This window comes from Convolutriloba macropyga, chromosome 3 (assembly GCF_964194025.1).
Source record: "Convolutriloba macropyga chromosome 3, txConMacr16.3, whole genome shotgun sequence".
NCBI lineage: Eukaryota > Metazoa > Xenacoelomorpha > Acoela > Convolutidae > Convolutriloba > Convolutriloba macropyga.
In genome coordinates, this window is record NC_134470.1 from 28456 (window position 1) to 52533 (window position 24078).

Here is a 24078-nt window from a genome sequence, read left to right on the forward strand (position 1 = left end):
TATATATATATATATATATATATATATATATATATATATATCATGAGCTAAACGCTCATGGTTCTCTCCTAGGTATTTCGGCAAAAAGGATAATGATTTAAAAAGTTTGCGATGCCAAATTCAAACAGGTGCAATTTTGAGTGACCAAATTGGCAAAAAGAAAAAGGAAAGAGAAAGAGAGCAGTTGGCTATTACATGGCTATTATATGTCAAACCATTTGGACTTGCTGCCAGACTCTGTCGCTGGCTGGCCCTTTAAGAGAAGTCTCTCAATATCCGAGTGATAGAGAAATTGAGAGAGTGTTACTCACTGTTATTAGCATCGTTGATTCCTGTCTTCATGTACTCCCCAGCTGAGTTCTGGATGTAATTAAGAACAACCCGGGTCGAGGTTTTTGGGTAAATTTTCGTAAGAAATGCGGTGAATGCGGTGAATTTTCGTAAGAAATGCGGTGATTGCGGTGAATGCGGTGAAAAAAAATAATTCACCGCTTTTCACCGCATTTCTTACAAAAATTCACCACCAAATTCACCGCATTTCTTACAAAAATTCACCGCATAGACTATTATGGCAAAATAATGTAAGAAATGCGGTGAATGCGGTGAATGCGGTGAAAAAAAATAATTCACCACATTTCACCGCATTTCTTACAAAAATTCACCGCATATGGTTTCCAAAAGTTTACTCAATCTGATTTAAATTCACAAGAATTAACAAACAAGTAAGTGACAGCTGGCGCAGTGGAATAAGCATTGGAAGGCATGCAGGAGGTCAGAGGTTCGAACCCGTGTAGGGACGATTCTTTTTTGTAAGAATACTGAGAACGCGGTGAAAAAAATAATTCACCGCGATTCACCGCATTCACCGCAAAAAGATGTAAGAAATACGCGGTGAAAATTATTTTTTTTCACCGCATTTCACCGCATTTCTTACGAAAATTCACCACCAAACCTCGACCCGGGAAGATACACAAACACAACAGCACACCTCGGCCCTGAGTTCCTGTAGTTGTTATCACACGCCAGTATGATCTAATCATTAAATATAATTATAATTTTTTTTATTATTATTATTATGTAACAACCCAACTGTTTTTTTATTATTACAAAAATATATCAGTCATCAATTGTCTATATTTCCTCTTAATTTACAAGTCCCAAAGAAAACTTTGGTTCTTAAAATTTGTTTCATAATTAAAAACTAAGTTTATAACCAGACTTTGGAATTCTTTCTTACTGAAAGAAATCATAAACGAGCAGAAATTTTTAAACGCGGTAAAAATGAGCAAAAATTTTTAAAACGAGGTAAAAACGAGCAAAGAGTTTTAAAACGAGGTAAAAACGAGCATAATTTCTAAAAACGAGCTAAAGTCTGATCATGACCGATTTTAGTCTGGATGGGTCTGATCATTAACGCACACCTCGACCTGGGAAATCCATCCATCCCTCTTCTATCAAAATTTAGCCCACTTTTCCTTTTGTGCACCCCCCACCCCCCCCCCTGATTAGTGGATGCATATTATTTGTACCGTGAGTATTGTATATATGGTGACCTCTGCAACATAGAGTCGCGATACGGTAATTCCCTTTATGTGTACACTACTCGATATTCACTTCTTTTATATTTCTTATATTTTTATTCACTTCTATCATTTCTTGTCTCACTTAGTGCAAACCACTAGTACAGAGTTAAGCTGGTAATTATCAATTATCAGACGGATAGTTCGGGTTCTATCCTCACTGACTCCAGTGAACGTATCCCAGATACTAGTATAAACCTATCGTGACCGTGTAACAAGCACGTAAAATCAACTTGCAAAAATAAACTTGAACAAAAAAACCAGCTTAACTCTTTTATAAATTTTAAATTTTGCTAATATTATATAAAAATTAATTGCAAAATCTAAACTCACCATTACAACTTTTAATACCTTTATCATCAATTGGATCAATAGCTATTTTATATTGTTCTTTAGTTTCTAAATGATGTTTATTACTATCAATAGTATAATTAGTTACTTAGTTTTAGCTTCATATATAGCATTAGTAAAATCTTCAATTGTAATCTGTTTTTTAATAGTGGCTTTAGTTATTCCTTTTAACTTTTTCTCGTCTTCTCTTTTAACAGTATTGTAACAATATGCTTAAGCTTTAAGGAAGCATGCTTCTATGAAAGTATCATTAGGTAATTCATCCTTCATCTTACCTAACTCATTATTATGTAAAATATCTTTTATCTTATTCATTTCAGTATCTATATTACTATCTAAAAGAACATTTATATTTATAAATATACTATCTGTATCTGTGTAATGATAACTACAATTTAACTCTTTCTCAAAGTAATCATATATAGCTTTATAAATGAGTAGTTTAGCTTTTTCTAATATAACAAATCTAATATAATTAAACTTATCTAATTTAACATTACCTCTTGTTTTATGTACAGCTACTAGATTGTCATCAAACTCTACAGCATATTTAAAAGTTTTAAAAGTAATATTTTCTACTAATTTAATATTTCTATCTACTTCATTAACTAACTCTACATCTTGTCTATTATATACATTCTCTATTGTTTTTCCTTAGAAAGCATTATTCATTTACTTAAAGAATACATCCCCAAATTTATCACCCTTCGCTTTAGCTTCTTTTCTTTTCTTAATAATAAACTCAATATAAGGTTTTAACCATTCACTCTTACTATATTCTAAGTTTTGCTCAGTTTTAATATCTTCCAATCTTAAACCATGATCTAAATACCAATCTAACATCTCTTCATCTATTGCATAATCTGTTAATTTTTAAAACGAGGTAAAAACGAGCAAAGAGTTTTAAAACGAGGTAAAAACGAGCATAATTTCTAAAAACGAGCTAAAGTCTGATCATGACCGATTTTAGTCTGGATGGGTCTGATCATTAACGCACACCTCGACCTGGGAAATCCATCCATCCCTCTTCTATCAAAATTTAGCCCACTTTTCCTTTTGTGCACCCCCCACCCCCCCCCCCCCTGATTAGTGGATGCATATTATTTGTACCGTGAGTATTGTATATATGGTGACCTCTGCAACATAGAGTCGCGATACGGTAATTCCCTTTATGTGTACACTACTCGATATTCACTTCTTTTATATTTCTTATATTTTTATTCACTTCTATCATTTCTTGTCTCACTTAGTGCAAACCACTAGTACAGAGTTAAGCTGGTAATTATCAATTATCAGACGGATAGTTCGGGTTCTATCCTCACTGACTCCAGTGAACGTATCCCAGATACTAGTATAAACCTATCGTGACCGTGTAACAAGCACGTAAAATCAACTTGCAAAAATAAACTTGAACAAAAAAACCAGCTTAACTCTTTTATAAATTTTAAATTTTGCTAATATTATATAAAAATTAATTGCAAAATCTAAACTCACCATTACAACTTTTAATACCTTTATCATCAATTGGATCAATAGCTATTTTATATTGTTCTTTAGTTTCTAAATGATGTTTATTACTATCAATAGTAGAATTAGTTACTTAGTTTTAGCTTCATATATAGCATTAGTAAAATCTTCAATTGTAATCTGTTTTTTAATAGTGGCTTTAGTTATTCCTTTTAACTTTTTCTCGTCTTCTCTTTTAACAGTATTGTAACAATATGCTTAAGCTTTAAGGAAGCATGCTTCTATGAAAGTATCATTAGGTAATTCATCCTTCATCTTACCTAACTCATTATTATGTAAAATATCTTTTATCTTATTCATTTCAGTATCTATATTACTATCTAAAAGAACATTTATATTTATAAATATACTATCTGTATCTGTGTAATGATAACTACAATTTAACTCTTTCTCAAAGTAATCATATATAGCTTTATAAATGAGTAGTTTAGCTTTTTCTAATATAACAAATCTAATATAATTAAACTTATCTAATTTAACATTACCTCTTGTTTTATGTACAGCTACTAGATTGTCATCAAACTCTACAGCATATTTAAAAGTTTTAAAAGTAATATTTTCTACTAATTTAATATTTCTATCTACTTCAATAACTAACTCTACATCTTGTCTATTATATACATTCTCTATTGTTTTTCCTTAGAAAGCATTATTCATTTACTTAAAGAATACATCCCCAAATTTATCACCCTTCGCTTTAGCTTCTTTTCTTTTCTTAATAATAAACTCAATATAAGGTTTTAACCATTCACTCTTACTATATTCTAAGTTTTGCTTAGTTTTAATATCTTCCAATCTTAAACCATGATCTAAATACCAATCTAACATCTCTTCATCTATTGCATAATCTGTTAACTTTAGCTTTAACTTCTCATTAGGTTTACAACCTTTCTTTTTATTTTCACTTTGATAGTCTGTAAACTGATCAAAGTTAGCTTTTGTTTTTTCAGGAAATTTAGCATTAACTTCTCATTAGGTTTACAACCTTTCTTTTTATTTTCACTTTGATAGTCTTAAACTGATCAAAGTTAGCTTTTGTTTTTTCAGGAAAGAATGGATACTTGTTTGTCTTTACTTTCACCTCATCATTATACTTTACATCAATAGTATAGACATAACATTTTGTAGTGCTAGAGCTAGAATAATCGAGAATGTCACTTACTTTGATCTCACCAGTAGGTAAAGGTTGAACCATAGAAGAGGCGTATAATGAGTTGAAGTCTAAATACTTTAGATAATTCTCTTTCCCAGTATACTCAGGATCTATCTGTTTATTCATGCATTTTACATGACAATCACCTAAAACTAAAGCTAACCCAGCTCTAATACCATGTTGTATTGTATCATAAATATTAACTATTTTTTCTTTATAATACTTAAGTCTAACATTAGTATAATTCAACCCACACAAACAGGTTAACCCAGGAGTAGAATATGTGTAACATCGATCTATTTCATAATATTCTAAGGACATAGCTCTAAATTTCTCAAATAAATCAACTGATAACAATAAATCTGTTTTAAGATATAACATCATATAATCCTTTATTGTCTCACATTTAGTATTTTTCCAACAATCGATTGCTTGCTCATATTCTTGATCTATATTACCACTTTATTTCAACTTAGAATAGAATGCTTCCTTAGGTGGTAATGTTGTTTCATGTAGTTTATCTATACTATCAAACCATTCATGTGGGAATATACCTTTACGTCTTTTTAAGCCACATTTATTTAATGTTATACATTCTTCATTAATCAATGTCTTACTTATAGCACCTAAAGTAAGTGGATGGAAGAACCTAAACATATCTAGCGCTTTAGCATTACCCATATCAATACTAATATAACTCTCATCAGTTTTACTTAATAATTTAAGTCTAATGGGACTCCGTCTATGGTATTTCTCACACATCTTCTTTGCTAGTTTAGTTATAAATAGGTGATTATCATAATTAGAAGAATTGAATGCCTACATTGGTACAAAATTATTCTTAGCTTGGAGGTTACATTTATTGTGAGCATATCCTCTAAATTTACCATTTAGATGATCATGATCTCTAACAATGTCATTACCTAAGTTCTAATTACAATAGTAACATCTACTATATAATGGAGTAATACTATCTTCTTTCAATGGAATATTTATACTAAATAAATCTTTAAATAATTTGTTATAATAATCTACTCTTTCTACAAACCAATCAACTACTTTTTCTCCACAATAATACTCATAATCGTCTTCTAATATATCATGATAGTCACTTTTTATATATAAACCACAAGCAAAAGGAATGTGTTTTTTGTTTTTATTATACATTTAAAATCATAATACATAGCAATTGGTACTCTATTCTTACAATGGAGCTTATCAAACTTTAGGTAATCATATTTATGGAATGTTCTTCTACCTATATGTTCCTATGTATTACATAAATCCAATTGTTTATTTAATGCATCTTCTGTTCTAAATGATACACAACATTTTAGACATGGATAACATTTATGTTTATATGTTGTTCTTAATAGGATTCATTTTTATAGGACAAGTTTTGAATAAAATATTATTCAAAAAGGTTTTCACCAATATAAAAAATATTAGTACCAAATGCAATAATTGTAAAAATAAAGCTTGGTGTTGGAGTTGTGATGAATGCCAAAGTAAACCTTTATCATGTTTTGTATGTGATGAAAATATAACATATAGAGAAAGACATAATCACATGAGTAAGCATTATAATGATCCAGATCAATATTTAGCATGTAAAAAGTGCAATGTAAATAAACATATCTCTCACTATAGATTCAAAGAAGTTTAGTCCTATTAAAATGTTACTTGCGTTCCCGTTATTTTTTTATGTTGATACTTATTAATATAATTGCTTATTGGAATTATGATAAATATTCTGATTTAAGGAAGCGATTCAAAGGATAAAGGAATGTTTTACCAGAACCATTTGAAAAAAAAACTTAATTTTATTATTTATGGCCCATCTAATTCTGGTAAAACCACTTTAATAAAAGATTATTGTGGTTTGTATGACACTGTTGATGTATTTTGTATTGATGACGGTGAGTGGAAGGGATATAATGTATATGGTGTTGATGATTTAAAATTATTAGAGAATTTAGATAGTTTTGCTAATAGTCTTATTATATTTGATAATATGGGAGAAAACATTAGATTACCAGCTATAGATTCATTGTACTCTAAAGGTAGACATCACAATATTAATATAGTATGTGTAGGTCATACTGTAACAGATTTAAATGCAAAAGCAAGAGATAACACCCCAGCTATATATATTACTTTAAAAAGTTGACAACAATTCTTTGAAAGAGTACAAGAGAAGTTTAAAATTGATTCTAATCTATATACATTTAAACATTATAACTATGGTGTAATAAATTATAATACTACTAGCGACTATTATTTTGTGTTAGATAAAGACAAAAATTTTGTATATGATTCTAGAATAGGTGATATTGATATTGAGAAATTTGTTGATTATACAGAGGTTAAGGAAAAGGAAAATAATATACTAAGTAATTATTTAACACATATAATGATAGAACCATCACATATTAAACCAAAGGAAATAATGTTCTATTTTGAAGAACATTTAGAATTTAAGGGAATACATAAATCAATTAATTTATATAAATTAAACACATATATAAAAAGTTTACTTAGTGAGATACATAGCGGATATATAGTTTTGGGTGGTGCAATTAGTTTGTTTGGAATTGGATATAGTTACTTTCAAAGTAGTGGTAAACATAAGGATAATAATATTAATGGTAAAGATATAATGAACATAGATAAGGGAAAAAATAAAATAAAAATTGGTAAGAATATGTCAATAGGTTATGACATGACTGATAAAAATAAAATTGATCTCAATGATCCACTTACTATAATAAGTGCTTTAGCTAGTTGTCTTGTAGGCGTTTATGCAACTCATAATCATATTAATTCTAAATCTAAAAATGAGGGTAATATGTAGAGAATGTAATAATAAAATTGATACTGGTAGTGGTTATCCAGAACATGAGCTAATAGATCATTATAATATTTTTCATAAAAATTTAATGTTAAGATGCACGAAATGCGTGCAAAGAATATTTAGCGGTTATCACTTTTTGGATAAATGTAAAGATAAAAGTACTAACATTATAACATCAGTACATAGTTATATTGACTATACTAAATTTAATAATAGTACTGATAATATTGATAATAATAAAGATGATAAAGATGATGATTTAAATAAGGTTTTAATTGAACTGAAAGATAATATTAAAGAAGAATTAAAAGAATATATTAGGACTAATTTAAAGCAAGAGATCAATAATGAATTAAAACAGGAGATTAAAAATGAAATAAAAAAAGAAGTTAAAACGAAATAGAAGTAGGTGCTATAAATAATTTAAAGACTGATGTTGATATTAAGAATCCATCTAAAGAAATTAAATCAACTAGGACTAGTTGTTTTTGCATAATTGAAAAGAATAAAGATTGTTTTTATATGACTGGAGGTTTATGTAAAGAGTGTTCCTCTGAAAAGGTGCCATGTCCAATGTGTCACATTTTTCTAAATAGTTCTTCCCTTAGAAAACGTATGAAGAGACCACAAGTCAAATAGAAAGACAATTCTTAACAAAAAAATTAACTATAAGCCAAATATTTATGAGATAATTCTCTCATTATATTTTTTACTTTGTTAATTACAAATTACACAGAATAACACAGAATAACAAGGATAACTAGAATTATGTATTGAATTAGAATCTTAGTAATTCTGCACTGTGCGGAATTACTAAGATTCTAATTCAATCCATAATTCTAGTTATCCTTGTTATTCTGTGTTATTCTGTGTAATATGTAATTACAAAGTAAAAGATATCATGAGAGAATTATCTCATAAATATATGGCTTATAATTAATTTTTTATTAAGAACTATCTTTCTATTTTATATGTGGTCTCTTCATATGTTTTCTAAGGGATGACCTATTTAGAAAAATGTAACACATTGCACATGGAAACTTTTCAAAGGAACACTCTTTGCATAAACCTCCAGTATTATAAAAACAATCTTTATTCTTTTCATTTTTGCAAAAACAACAAGTCCTAGTTGATTTAATTTCTTTAGATGGATTCTTAATATCAACATCAGTCTTTAAATTATTTATAGCACCTCCTTCTATTGTAATTTTAAATACTTTTTTTATTTCATTCTTAATCTCTAGTTTTAATTCATTATTGATCTCTTGCTTTAATTTAGTCCTAATATATTCCTTTAGATATTCTTTAATATTATCTTTCAGGTCATTTAAAACCTTATTTAAATCATCATCTTTGTCATCTTTATTATTATCAATATTATCATTGCTATTATTAAAATTAGTATAGTCAAAATAACGATGTACTGATGTTATAAAGTTAGTAAGGTTATCTTTACATTTATCCAAAAAGTGATAACCGCTATATATTCTTTGCATGCATTTCGTGCATCTTACCATTAAATTTTTATGAAAAGTATTATAATGATCCATTAGTTCATGTTCTGGATAACCACTACTAATATCAATTTTATCATTACATTCTCTGCATATTACTCTCATTTTTAGGTTTAGAAATAATATGATTATGAGTTGCATAAATACCTACAAGACAACTAGCTAAAGCACTTACTATAGTAAGTGGATCATTGTGATCCTTTTTTTAATCAGTCATGCCATAACCTATTGACATATTCTTACCATTTTTAATTCAATTTTTGCCTTATCTATATTCATTATATCTATACCATTAATATTATTATCCTTATTTTTACCAATACTTTGAAAGTAACTATATCCAATTCCAAACAAACTAATTGCACCACCCAAATCTATATATCCGCTATGTATCTCACTAAAAACACTTTTTATATTTGTATATATTTTATATAAATTAATTGATTTATGTCTTCCCTTAAATTCTAAATATTCTTCAAAATAGAACATTATTTCCTTTGGTTTAATATGTGGTGGTTCTATCATTCTTTCTGTTAAATAATTACTTAGTATATTATATTCCTTTTCCTTAAACTCTGTATAATCAACATATTTCTCAATATCAAGATCACCTATTCTAGAATCATATACAACTTTTTTATCTTTATCTAATACAATATAATAGTCGATAATAGTATTATGATTTATTACACCATAGTTTTAATGTTTACAACTATATGGATTAGAATCAATTTTAAACTTCTCTTATACTCTTTCAAAGAATTGTTGTGAACTATTTAAAGTAATATATATACCTGGGGTGTATCTCTTGCTTTTGTATTTAAACCTGTTACAGTATGACCTACGCATATTATTTTAATATTGTGATGTCTACCTTTAGAATACAATGAGTCTATAGCTGGTAATCTAATGTTTTCTCCATTATCATCAAATATAATAAGACTATTAGCAAAACTGTCTAAATTATCTAATAATTTTAAATCATCAACACCATATACATTATATCCCTTCCACTCACCGCCATCAATACAGAATACATTAACAGTGTCATACAAACCACAATAATCTTTTATTAAAGTAGTTTTACCAGAATTAGATGGGCCATAAATAATAAAATTATGTTTTTTTTAAATGGTTCTGGTAAAACATTCCTTTATCCTTTGAATCTCTTCCTTAAATCAGAATATTTATCATAATTCCAATAAGCAATTATATTAATAAGTATCAACATAAAAAAATAACGGGAACGCAAGTAACATTTTAATAGGACTAAACTTCTTTGAATCTAAATTGAGAGATATGTTTATTTACTTTGCACTTTTTACATACTAAATTTTGATCTGGATCATTATAATGCTTACTCATGTGATTATGTCTTTCTCTATATGTTATATTTTCATCACATACAAAACATGATAAAGGTTTACTTTGGCATGCATCACAACTCGAACACCAAGCTTTTTTTTACATTTGTCGCACTTGGTACTAATCATTTTTATATTGATGAAAACTCATTTTAATAATTCCAAACCCATGGACAAGTTCAATCTCAATCTCAATCTCAATCTCAATCTCAATCTCAATTTGGTGGGGGACAAACTCAATCTCAAAGCGAACAAGTTCAAAGTGAACAAGATAAACCTTATGAAATTCAATGTAGTTCCACAAGCAAGGCGGTCCAAATGTTAAAAAAAATAAAGTAAGGGGAGAAATCAAACTAGTAGATAAAAAAGAAGAAGATCCTTTAGAGTCAATCAGAAGGTTTTATCTTAAAAATGAGGATGCAAAGAAGTCATATGATGAATATGTTGCTAAAACAAAACAAAGGGGCGATGATATGAAAAATCTAATGCGTGAGGCTGAGGCTAAATATCATTCAGACTTAGATCAGTCTAAAGATATAGATGTAGATTCAGTTCCATTGAGTGGTTACACCAATAAGGATTTAGGTTCTGATAAGGATAAGGATTCGTGTTCGGATACAGATTCATCAATTGATTTTACCACATCTAAGCCTAAAACAAATAAGTTTAAGTCTGAAGAATGTAATGAAGAATTAACTCTAAAGAATTATAACCGTCACATTCAATCACTTAAACATTAAAAGAATGAGCGATTGTATAATAGAAATAAAAATACTGAGGAAGATAAGAATGAGGGAATAAAAGTTACTAATAAAGATATAGAACAAAAGTTAGATGTGCAGTATCCTGGAGAAGGAATAAAGTTTTGTGATGGTTGTGATATGCATCTTGATAATAATACTGCTTATAATAAACATGTGACAACATTAAAACATAAGAATACTGTAAGATTGGTTAATGGGGAAATAATAAAGAATGGAAGTAAGTTTGATTGTGTAACATGCAAGACTACTCTGACTCAATATAGTGTGGATCAACATTTAAAAACAAAGATGCATCTAGATAATGTATAGATAAGGATGGTAAAGATGGTAAAGATGGTAAAGATAAGGATATAGATAAGGATATAACTAAGGATAATATAACTGAAGGATATTGCGATGTATGTAATACTAGATATAACAATAAAAATGAAAACAGTGGATCAGATGAACATAAAGAAAATGTGAAACAGAAAAAACTTGTTGATAAGAAGTGGAGAGATAAAGTTAGTGAGTTAGGATTAGATCATAACATGAAGCATAAACAAATAATAGTAATTAGTAGTAATTATGAAGATCCTAAATTCTTTAATATACTGGAGTCATTACATAATATACATCCCCATATTAAGTTTAACACCTTTGATGTAGTTAAGTATGCAAAACCTACGGATGATAAGTTAGAAGAAAACTAATTCACCTTTAGGTCAATGACTAGTCAATATAATGGTGCACATGACTTGGATTTATTGAATGAGGAACTAGAGACAAGAATGCAGGAACAGGAAAAGAAACAATCTGGATGGAGTATGCAAAGATTTATCAAAAGATCAATGTATATACATAGGTTTTATCCTAGTGGAGGATATGGTACTGAGTTACCATTCACATCTAGATATATACTTATCATACATAATAGTGATAATAAATGTTTACTATGGTGTCTAATTGCTTGTCTACATCCTGCACCACATAATCCCAGTAGAGTTAGTAATTATAATAAACCAGAATATTTTAATGAGACGAAATTACCAGATGGAGTTACACCTCCATATGATTAAAATCACTTAAGAAAATACAAGAACTAAATAAAGATAAAGTATTATTTATTTTATTCAATCTAAATAAAAATAAAACTATAAATCCTGTATTAATTAATCATAAAGACCCTAAAGGATGTAACATACTATACTGGGATAATCATTACTTCCTATGTAAAGATGTATCATTCCTATTAAGAACATCATACAAACATAAATGTTATCCATGTCTAAAATGTTGTGTATCAATTAGAACAGAAGATGTATTAAATAATTATTTGGATTTATGTAATACACAGAAACATATAGGTAGAAGAACACTCCATAAGGATGATTATCTAAAGTTTGATAAGTTCCATTATAAGAAAGGAGTACCATTTGCTATATATTATGATTTTGAATGTATAATAAAAAACAAAAAAACATATTCCTATTGCCTGTGGTTTAGATTGTGTTACTCCATTATGCAGTAGATGTTACTATTGTAATGAGAACTTGGGTAATGACATTGTTAGAAATCATGATCATCTAAATGTTAAATTTAGAGGATATGCTCACAATAAATATAACCTCCAAGCTAAGAATAATTTTGTACCAATGTATGCATTTAGTTCTTTTAATTATGATAATCACCTACTTATAACTAAACTAGCAAAGAAGATGGGTGAGAAACACCATGGACGAAGTCCCATTTGACTAAAAGTATTAAATAAAACTGATGAGAATTATGTTAGTATTGATATGGGTAATGCTAAAGCACTAGATATGTTTAGGTTCTTCCATCCACTTAGCTTAGATGCTATAAGTAAGACGTTTAGTAATGAAGAATGTATAACATTAAATAAATGTGGCTTAGAAAGACTTAAAGGTGTATTCCCATATGAATGGTTGGATAGTATAGATAAACTACATGAAACAAAATTACCACCTAAAAAAGCATTCTATTCTAAGTTGAAACAAAGTGATACTACAGATAAAGAATATAAACAAGCAATTGATTGTTGGAAAGATACTAAATGTGAGACAATAAAGGATTATATGATGTTATATCTTAAAACAGATTTATTGTTATCAGTTGATGTATTTGAGAAATTTAGAGCTATGTGTTTAAAATATTTTGAAATAGATCCATGTTACACATATTATACTTCTGGGTTAACCTGGTTGTGTGGGTTGAATTATACTGATGTCAGACTTAAGAATTATAAAGAAAAAACAGTTAATATTTATGATACAATACAACATGGTATTAGAGGTGGGTTAGCTTCAGTATTAAGTGATTGTCATGTAAATTGTATGAATAAACAGATAGATGCTGAGTATACTGGGAAAGAGAAATATCTAAAGTATTTAGACTTCAACTCATTATACGGCTCAGCTATGGTTCAAGCTCTACCTACTGGTGAGATCAAAGTATGTGACACTCTCGATTATACCATCTCTAGCTCTACAAAAGGTTATATCTATACTATTGATGTAAAGTATAATGATGAGATGAAAGAAAAGACAGACAAGTATCCATTCTTTCCTGAAAAGACAAAAGCTAAATTGATCAGCTTACAGACTATCAAGATGAAAATAAAAAGAAAGGATATAAACCTAATGAGAATTTATTGCTAAAGTTAACAGATTATGTAATAGATGGAGAGATGTTAGATTGGTATTTAGATCATGTTTTAGGATTGGAAAACATTGAAATTAAGCAAAAGTTAGAATATAGTAAGAGTGAATGGTTAAAAACTTATATTGAGTTTAATATTAAGAAAAGAAAAGAAGCTAAAGCTAAGGGTGATAAATTTGGGGATGTATTCTTTAAGTAAATGAATAATGCCTTCTATGGAAAAACAATAGAGAATGTATATAATAGACAAGATGTAGAGTTAGTTAATGAAGTAGATAGAAATATTAAATTAGTAGAAAATTTTACTTTTAAATATGCTGTAGAGTTTGATGATGATCTAGTAGCTGTACTTAAAAATAGAGGTAATGTTAAATTCGATAAGTTTAATTATATTGGATTTGTTATATTAGAAAAAGCTAAACTCTTCATTTATAAAGCTATATATTATTACTTTGAGAAAGAGTTAGATTGTAGTTATCATTACACAGATACAAATAGTATATTTATAAACATAAATGTTGCTTTAGATAGTAATATAGAAACTGAGTTAGGTAAGATGAAGGATGAATTACCTAATGATACTATCATAGAAGCATGTTTCCTTAACGCTAAAGCATACTGTTACAATACTGTTAAAAGGGAAGAAGAGAAAAAGTTAAAAGGAATAACTAAAGCAACTATTAAAAAACAGATTACAATTGAAGATTATAGTAATGCTATTTATGAAGCTAAAACTAAGTATGTAACTAATTATACCATTGATAGTAATAAACATCATTTAGAAACTAAAGAACAATATAAAATAGCTATTGATCCATTTGATGATAAAGGCATTAAAAGTTGTAATGGTGAGTTTAGATTTTACAATTAATTTTTATATAAATCTTAGCAAAATTTAAATTTATAAAAGAGTTAAATTTTTTTTTGTTCAAGTTTATTTTTGCAAGTTGATTTCACGTGCTTGTTACACGGTCTCACTAGATTTATACTAGTATCTGGGATACGTTCACTGGAGTCAGTGAGGATAGAACCCGAACTATCCGTCTAATAATTGATAATTACCAGCTTAACTCTGTACTAGTGGTTTGCACTAAGTGAGACAAGAAATGATAGATTTTCAATATAAAAGAAGTGAATATAGAGTACTGTTTATATATAAAGGGAATTAGAGTAATGTATATATGGTGATCGTATCGCGACGCTATGTTGCGGAGGTCACCATATATACTTTACTACCGTGACGTTTACATAATGAAAAATTTTGTAAGAAATGCGCTTAGATGCGCTGATTTTTCCTTACATGCGCTGAATACCGTACATAGTAATGCACTGAAATGTGCTAAAATGCGCTGAAACTTTGTATGAATTGCGCTGAAAACTTATTGTTTTTACGTTTTCTCAAAAGCGCTATTATTTGCTAAAGAGCGCCGAAAAAGTGCTGATACTTTTGAAAAAATTGTACTCAAAATGCGCTGAAATTATGCTGAAGTTGCGCTGAATTTTTGAATTTTCAATGCCTTTTCAATGTTTTAGCGCATTTCAGCGCATTCAGCGCGTTTCAAACATAATTTCAGCGCATTCAGCCCACTTCTTACAAAAACAATGTGCTGAAACACCGCTGACATCTCGATCCGGGAAGTGCGGATTTTAGTGAATAACAATTTCAAATTAAAAAGAGGGCATTGAATTATGCAAAACTGTGTGTAGTTAATTCAAATGAAAACCACACATTTTGTAACTTAATTTTCAACAGACAGAAGGCGTTGAACAGAAATTTCCACTTTGTTATTTTTGATGTTGTCATAGCTTAATGTAGGAAACTTTTCAAAATACGTAAAATTAGTAGCTGTTTATTTATTTCTAATGAGTTTGCACTCCTGTATCTCTATTTGGAAACAAATACCTGAAATGTGTTGGTGTTGTTTGGATCATTGACAAGGTCTCCCACGCCGATCCATGATGACACGATTCCAAATGTTGTTTCAAAATATGTATCCCCCACCAGTTTATTTGCGCCCGCAAAGTCCTCCGCTCTCAAGTTGCGCGTAAAAGCCCCAAATGTTAAGGAAACAGATTGTCGCTTTTTCCGCGCTGCTGTTGAGTTGTCTCCGGTGAAGCTGTTGTTTATCAGTACCCCGGCCACCGTATATCCGTTTGGGTTACTGAAGTCCGCGGGCTGTGTTGGAAGGCCATCGACAGAATCACAAGGTGACGAGAGGAATCCGTTATTACAGGTACAATGAAATTTAACTTGTTGTCCCACGACGTTCGCTTGGCCCGGCAATTCCTGTTGTGGTGAACAGGCTCCGTCCACGTGGGGCACTTCAACGTCACCGGCGTCTTCGCCAGCAGGCAAGCCGATATCTTCAATGGTGTCTACTCCTGCTGTAGACGTTATGACTGCCGTGATCGTAGAATAAGAAGTCGCGTTGACTTCTGGGCTTGAAGTCACTCCTCCGACCGATGACTCGTTGCGCTCTCCTGTAGCTGACCTCCCAAAAGTTGTCCCATCCAAGTTCACCGAAGATGAGGAATTAGACAAAGATCCTGGATCCACAGTTCTGAAGTTGATCGCGCCTTTGGTAGTTGCTGACAATGCAGGCGTTGGAACCAAGTTCAACGCAGGCGAAGAATTAGACAAGGATCCTGGATCCACAGTGCCGATGTTGATAGGTTCTCTTGTAGTTGCTGACAATGCAGGCGTTGGAACCAAGTTCACCGCAGGCGAAGAATTAGACAAGGATCCTGGATCCACAGTGCCGATGTTGATAGGTTCTCTTGTAGTTGCTGACAATGCAGGCGTTGGAACCAAGTTCACCGCAGGCGAAGAATTAGACAAGGATCCTGGATCCACAGTGCCGATGTTGATAGGTTCTCTTGTAGTTGCTGAGAATGCAGGCGTTGGAACCAAGTTCACCGCAGGTGACGAATTAGACAAGGATCCTGGATCCACAGTGCCGATGTTGATAGGTTCTCTTGTAGTTGCTGACAATGCAGGCGTTGGAACCAAGTTCACCGCAGGCGAAGAATTAGACAAGGATTCTGGATCCACAGTGCCGATGTTGATAGGTTCTCTTGTAGTTGCTGACAATGCAGGCGTTGGAACCAAGTTCACCGCAGGCGAAGAATTAGACAAGGATCCTGGATCCACAGTGCCGATGTTGATAGGTTCTCTTGTAGTTGCTGACAATGCAGGCGTTGGAACCAAGTTCACCGCAGGCGAAGAATTAGACAAGGATCCTGGATCCACAGTGCCGATGTTGATAGGTTCTCTTGTAGTTGCTGACAATGCAGGCGTTGGAACCAAGTTCACCGCAGGCGAAGAATTAGACAAGGATCCTGGATCCACAGTGCCGATGTTGATAGGTTCTCTTGTAGTTGCTGGCAATGCAGATGTTGGAACCAAGTTCACCGCAGGCGAAGAATTAGACAAGGATCCTGGATCCACAGTGCCGATGTTGATAGGTTCTCTTGTAGTTGCTGGCAATGCAGATGTTGGAACCAAGTTCACCGCAGGCGAAGAATTAGACAAGGATCCTGGATCCACAGAGCCGATGTTGATAGGTTCTCTTGTAGTTGCTGACAATGCAGGCGTTGGAACCAAGTTCACCGCAGGCGACGAATTAGACAAGGATCCTGGATCCACAGTGCCGATGTTGATAGGTTCTCTTGTAGTTGCTGACAATGCTGATGTTGGAGCCAAGCTCAACGAGGGCGAGGAATTAGATCCTGGATTCTCAGTTTCGATGTTGTTCGGACCTAGTGCAGTTGCATCCAAGAAAGATGTTCGATCCAAGGCGGAAGAAGTAGATGATTCGGACACAGAGTTCAACAGTGAAATTCCAGATGTTGAGAAAGTTAAATCTGAAGGCGACGAAGTTGATGACTCTGCAGTGGCAGTTGGAGGACAAATGTTTTGCGCGTTTGGTATTGATTCCGAACCTCCTTGATCTAACGCATAAAAGTGATCTGCAATTGTCATTGTGTTGGTAGATGTTGTCCAGAGATCACTCACTGCGGATGTCCGAGAATCATACGTTTCAAAATTACCTAAACCAAAATGCTGCTATTCGATTCCTGCCGGCATTATTATAACTTAATACTTATCAAAAGTACCCACAAAACTCTTCATCGTCTCAAATCACACAATTTGTTCTCTAGTGTTGGTCTAATTATTCAATTGTTCGTGTAATGCATGCACATGGCGGGTCTTCAAATGGGAACGAAATACTCATGCGTGTGGTTCTTTTTCAGATTAATTTTTTGTAAGAGGAACAATAATTTAAAAAAAAACAAGACTATAAGAAAAATGGGAATTCTCGATTCACAGTTAGTTTGTACGTGGTTTCAGTGGGCACTACTGAATTCAATTTAATGCTCATTACTTAAAAAGTGGTCACTTTTCAAATATTTGTTTCTATATTTTGTACTTTAATTGCACTAGCTAATAATTGTGTTCATTATCGCTGTGATGAAACACAAAGATAGCTGTAATAATTGCCATGATGCAAAAGAAGGATTGAATTTTGGAGATTTTGATTTACAATGTTTTGATTCAGTGAAAACACTATTATCAATCGCTTAGCGAAAGGCTTGTCTTAAAATAGAGTTTAGGAGGAGAGAATTATAAAATTCAAATGCAAGACTACTTGTCACAAAAACGCACAACTAAGAGAAGGAACAGTATGCCTAACTTTTCCTTCTCTTAATTATGCCTTCTTCATTCAGATCCTGCGTGCAATATACTATCGTTGACCAAGTTAAACAATTTAAGATTTGTGAAACAATACCTAACACAAGTTAATTGAACAAAAGCACAAGTTAATTTGTTAAAAAGAAAACTCTTGAACAAAAAGTATGTTGCCATTTGGATCAGATTTGTCTCTTTGTGTTCAGCACCAGGATTATATTGTGTTCAGCACCAGGAAGAGGTTAACAAATACTGTTCTGAATGTTGACAATGAAAGAATAGCAGAATCAAATAGTGTGAAGTATCTTGGCGTAATTATAGACAGCAAACTAAAATTTGATGGAGAAGTGAAAAAGATTCTTCAGAGAATGGCTTGTGGAATAAAAGTTTTGAATACACTAAGTAAAAGTTTACCACAGAAAACGAAAGTCTTATTACTTAATGCAATAGTAATAAGTCATCTACATTATTCCGCTCTAATTCTGATAGGGTTGCAAAAGTCATTACTCACAACTTTAGAAAAACAATTGAATTGGGGAATAAAATCCATTTTTAATAGGAGAAAATTCGATCGGTCTACAGATCTCAAACTTCGCAACAAAATACTACCAGTTTCTTTTCTCTTGAAATATCGTTGCTCAAAATATTTTATTCGCTTACTCAGCAACGATCTTCCAGCGTATAAAATTGAACATCTCTCTACCATGAGAATAAAACAACATGACAGGTCAAAAAAAGTAACTTTCGATATAAGAAAGAACAATAAGTTTTTAACTGATTCTTTTATTGCACAAGCCATTCCAATTTATAATAGTCTGCCTTCTAATATTAGACTGAAAACAACATCGAAAGCTTCCTTAAAAAAACAACTGAAAGAATATTTTTGGAAAGAATTTTTGAAGGACCCAAAAGTAACTGATATTAAAGATGATATTGAGAGCATTAGATTTTAATTTTAATTTTCAATCTTCACGATGTACATATAAAATTGTGAGAACCTTTTATGTTCGCATTTTAGGCCGTTGTTTAATAATGTAAGGTCAAATTTTTAGTTAAGTAATTTAATGATTTTATAATTTTAAATAATGTTATATTCTTAACTTTACATTGCCTCTTTTACCATTTGCTTTTTATACTTATGTGTACCAGAGGAAATTAACAATGTTCTTTTTTTTCTTTGACTCTCTGAAGAATACGAGTTGTTTCCGTAACAAAAATATTAATTGGTACGGATTTTTTGACAGAAATACATGAACATACAAAATAAATAATCGCTGTAACAATATTTGCAGGTTATGAAAACTATATGCTGTGCTATTGTTATTTTTCAATTGCATCACAAAGCGACCGTTGAACCTCAACTTCCTATTAGAGACAGGTGTTGCTGTGATGCTCAGGTCGCTGTGATACCGGAGTGTGCGAGAGACGCGAAACAAAATGTTGATGAAAATGGCGACTGCTATTAGATCAATTTACTTGGTGAGACATCTAATACCGTTTAAAGCAAGAATTGTACTTTTTAGATAAGTTGTCTTGTCACCATTCAATTTCAGTGCAATTTTTCTCCAACTCTTCCAGCCTCATCACTTCTGAGAATAAATAGATAAACAAATTGGGGTGTACAGGTTTGCCATACGCTTCAAATGTTTGACAGCGCAAGGGATCTTCTAATAAAATTTTAGCTACAGAGCTTTTCATTAACAAACGTCCCTTTTTAAGTTTTTTGATTAAATTAAACGTTACAAGGAAAGCAGTCAAATATACAAACAAATGTTTTTCAAATTTTTGAGAAAAAAAATGAGATGAGAGAAAATTTCCGAACTGTCCTGTTTATTCCAAAAAATATGTGTCAACCTATATGAAGGGACCGATCAATATTGGGAAATTTGAGTACAATTCTTGCAAAATTTTCAGCTCTATTTTCCAGGTTTTTTTTCAGCACTATTTAAAAAGGGGAAGATTTTAAATGTCTTCTGCTTTGAGATACGTTGTTGATAAATTATCGAATTTATTGAGTAATTTGGTTTGAGCTTAGATATAGCAGCTTCTATGATAAAACCAAGCTTACGTTTGATGGTTTCTATTAGGCGCTCAACTAAGCCTATTGCTCTGTGGTCATTGAATAACCCCGATTACTTCAATAATTTGTCGTTCACAGAAGTTACTTAATTGCTGGCCTACTTGGCAACGACCTTGATCGCCGCTGATCTTACATATTTAGCGTTGAATTTAGCGTAGATCTTACATAAATTCAACGCATTCAACGCTAATCTTACATAATTTTGCGTTGAATTTTGGCGTAGATCTTACACATTTAGCGTTGAATTTTAGCGTAGATCTTACATATTTAGCGTTGAATTTAGCGTAGATCTTACATAAATTCAACGCATTCAACGCTAATCTTACATAATTTTGCGTTGAATTGTGGCGTAGATCTTACATATTTAGCGTTGAATTTTAGCGTAGATAGTACATAAATTCAACGCATTCAACGCTAATCTTACATAATTTTGCGTTGAATTTTAGCGTAGATCTTACATATTTAGCGTTGAATTTAGCGTAGATCTTACATAAATTCAACCCATTCAACGCTAATCTTACATAATTTTGCGTTGAATTTTGGCGTAGATTTTACATATTTAGCGTTGAATTTTAGCGTAGATCTTACATATTTAGCGTTGAATTTAGCGTAGATCTTACATAAATTCAACGCATTCAACGCTAATCTTACATAAATTTGCGTTGAATTGTGGCGTAGATCTTACAAATTTAGCGTTGAATTTTAGCGTAGATAATACATAAATTCAACGCATTCAACGCTAATCTTACATATTTTTGCGTTGAATTTTGGCGTAGATCTTACATATTTAGCGTTGACTTTTAGCGTAGATCTTACATAAATTCAACGCATTCAACGCTATTCTTATATAATTTTGCGTTGAATTTTGGCGTAGATTTTACATATTTAGTTTTGAATTTTAGCGTAGATCTTACCTATTTAGCGTTGAATTTAGCGTAGATCTTACGTAAATTCAACGCATTCAACGCTAATCTTACATAATTTTGCGTTGAATTGTGGCGTAGATCTTACATATTTAGCGTTGAATTTTAGCGTAGGTAATACATAAATTCAACGCATTCAACGCTAATCTTATATAATTTTGCGTTGAATTGTGACGTAGATCTTACATATTTAGCGTTGAATTTTAGCGTAGATCTTACATAAATTCAACGCATTCAACGCTAATCTTACATAATTTTGCGTAGAATTTTGGCGTAGATCTTACATATTTAGCGTTGAACTTTAGCTTAGATCTTATATATTTAGCGTTGAATTTAGCGTAGATCTTACATAAAGTCAACGCATTCAACGCTAATCTTACATATTTTTGCGTTGAATTGTGGCGTAGATCTTACATATTTAGCGTTGAATTTTAGCGTAGATCTTACATAAATTCAACGCATTCAACGCTAATCTTACATAATTTTGCGTAGAATTTTGGCGTAGATCTTACATATTTAGCGTTGAACTTTAGCTTAGATCTTACATAAATTCAACGCATTCAACGCCAGTCTTAAGTATTTTGCGTTGAATTTTAGCGTAGATCTTACAAATTTAAGGTTGAGTTTTTTCCATTCCATTTCAGACCACTTTACGATTTCAAAAGTTTTTCAAATTTTTTTTCTCAAAAATGCAATTTTTTCACTGTTTCAACCCCTATACTTCACAGGTTTGAAAAACGAAGTCAGCAAAAACCAATTTTCTGATGCACTTTTATAGTGCAAAATCCAATTCAGACCATTTTACGATTTCAAATTTTTCAAGTTTTTTTTCCGAAAAATCATTTTTTCTCTACTGTTTCGAACCCTATACTGTAAAGGTGAGAAATATGAAGTCAGAAAAAAAATCATTGTTTAGTGCTCTTTTATAGTGCAAAATCCAATTCAGACAATTTTACTATTTCAAATTTTTCAAGTTTTTTTTTCAAAAAATTAAATTTTTAACTATATCGACCCCCTATACAGCACAGTTGAAAAAAGTGAAGTCAGCAAACAAATCACTTTTTAGTGGTCTTTTATGGTGCAAAATCTGTTTCAGACCATTTTACGATTTCAAAAGTTTTTCCAGTTTTTTTTCGAAAAATTATTTTTTTTTACTGTTTCGAACCCCATACTCCAAAGGTGAGTAACATGATGTCAGAAAAAAAACTTCTTTTTTCGAGCTCTTTTATAGTGCAAAATCCAATTCAGACCATTTTATGTTTTAAAATTTTTCAAGTTTTTTTTGGAATAGCTAACATCTATTCTAAATTCAACGAAATATATGCAAATTCTACGCTAAATTCAACGCAACATATGTAAGATCTACGCTAAATTCAACGCTAAATAGGTAAGATCTACGCTATATAAGGATTGCGGCTCTTAAGGAAACCAAGGTACGGTGGCACAATAGTAGAAGAGGCGATAAGTAAGCAGGAGGTCAGTGGTTCGAGTCCCATACCCAGAGTTCTACGCGTTGATTTTTTGTAAGATCAACGCTAAATTCAACGCAAAAATATGTAAGATCTACGCTAAATTCAACGCTAATTGTGTAAGATCTACGCTAAATATGTAAGATCTACGCTAAATATGTAAGATCTACGCTAAATTCAACGCTAATTATGTATGATCAGCGGCAACTGGCGTTGACAAGTTGGAAAATTCACCGCCAATTCTTACATAATTTTGCGTTGAATGCGTTGAATTTAAACACAAAAATTCAACGCATTCAACGCAAAATTATGTTAGAGAATTGCGGTGAATTTTGCGACTTGTCAACGCTAGTTGCTGCTGATCTTACATAATTTTGGCCAAATTCCTCGGCCCGGGATCTATAACCAGAAGTCTCGCAAGTCTGTTCTATTCTATGGAGGATCTAACACTGCTCATTACACTTCTTTATAGACACATCCCACTTTGAATTCTGCTTTGAATTAACTTTTCCTCCGCCTAGAGACTGCAGTCTAGCTTTTGTCCACGTCATTCTACCCGCATCACTTTTTCGCGTGTCCTCTGCCACGTGTTGGTGTGTAGGCTCTTTCGTTTTATAGCCCCGCTCCTCAAAATCTAGCCCCCCCCCCCATTGTGGTATATATAGGGAAATTGGTGAGGGAAGGAGGGGGGGGGGGCACTATATGGGGAAAAAGCTGGTGACCTAGTGTTAGTTAAACAATGTTGCCAGACTTACATGAGTTGGGTATGTTGATGCCCACTGCCATCCAGCCTGCAACAGGATTGCCGACGTCGGGTGTTACTGAATCGTCGAAAGAGAAGTTGATATAGCAAATAGAGGCAGTTGTTCCTCCATTGGGAAAATTGCAGCCAATGTAGATGAATATATCGTATCCACTCAAGGGGGGGAAGGTTGTTACAAGGTTTCTCCACCTAACATAGAAAGCCCAGTCAACTGTATTCCCGTTCAAGTATGTCCCGGTGGCCGCAGGGGTCACATAGCCGAATACAGCCTGTTTTGATGAAAACAATTCAGCGCCAATCAACCCTCCGGCTAAGATACCAGATGAAGCACCGCTGAAGTCACCAGCTGACGTCAGAACCTCAGCTGATCCAGATGCAAATGATATGT

At 31.8% G+C, this 24078-nt stretch overlaps 1 protein-coding gene across 1 annotated transcript; it reads right to left on the reverse strand.

Annotated features, from left to right (window-relative positions):
- Positions 1 to 240: 240 nt before the first annotated feature.
- LOC142336766 (uncharacterized) lies at positions 241 to 24072 on the reverse strand. Its single transcript, XM_075385678.1, has 3 exons — positions 23683 to 24072; positions 15669 to 17815; positions 241 to 360 (listed from the first exon to the last, which is right to left on the reverse strand). Exons 1-3 carry the CDS (start codon positions 23711 to 23713, stop codon positions 304 to 306), a joined length of 2235 nt encoding a protein of 744 aa, XP_075241793.1. The 5' UTR covers positions 23714 to 24072; the 3' UTR covers positions 241 to 303.
- Between the last annotated feature and the right edge of the window lie 6 nt (positions 24073 to 24078).

Excerpts from the sequence above, each read along its gene's own strand:
- LOC142336766 (XM_075385678.1), bottom strand. The coding sequence starts at position 23,713 with ATGGCAGTGGGCATCAACATACCCAACTCAT. Across the intron at positions 17,816-23,682 it reads CATCAACATACCCAACTCAT|GTAATTTTGAAACGTATGAT; the intron begins GTAAGTCTGGCA and ends ATTTTGGTTTAG. Across the intron at positions 361-15,668 it reads ACAACACCAACACATTTCAG|AACTCAGCTGGGGAGTACAT; the intron begins GTATTTGTTTCC and ends AATTACATCCAG.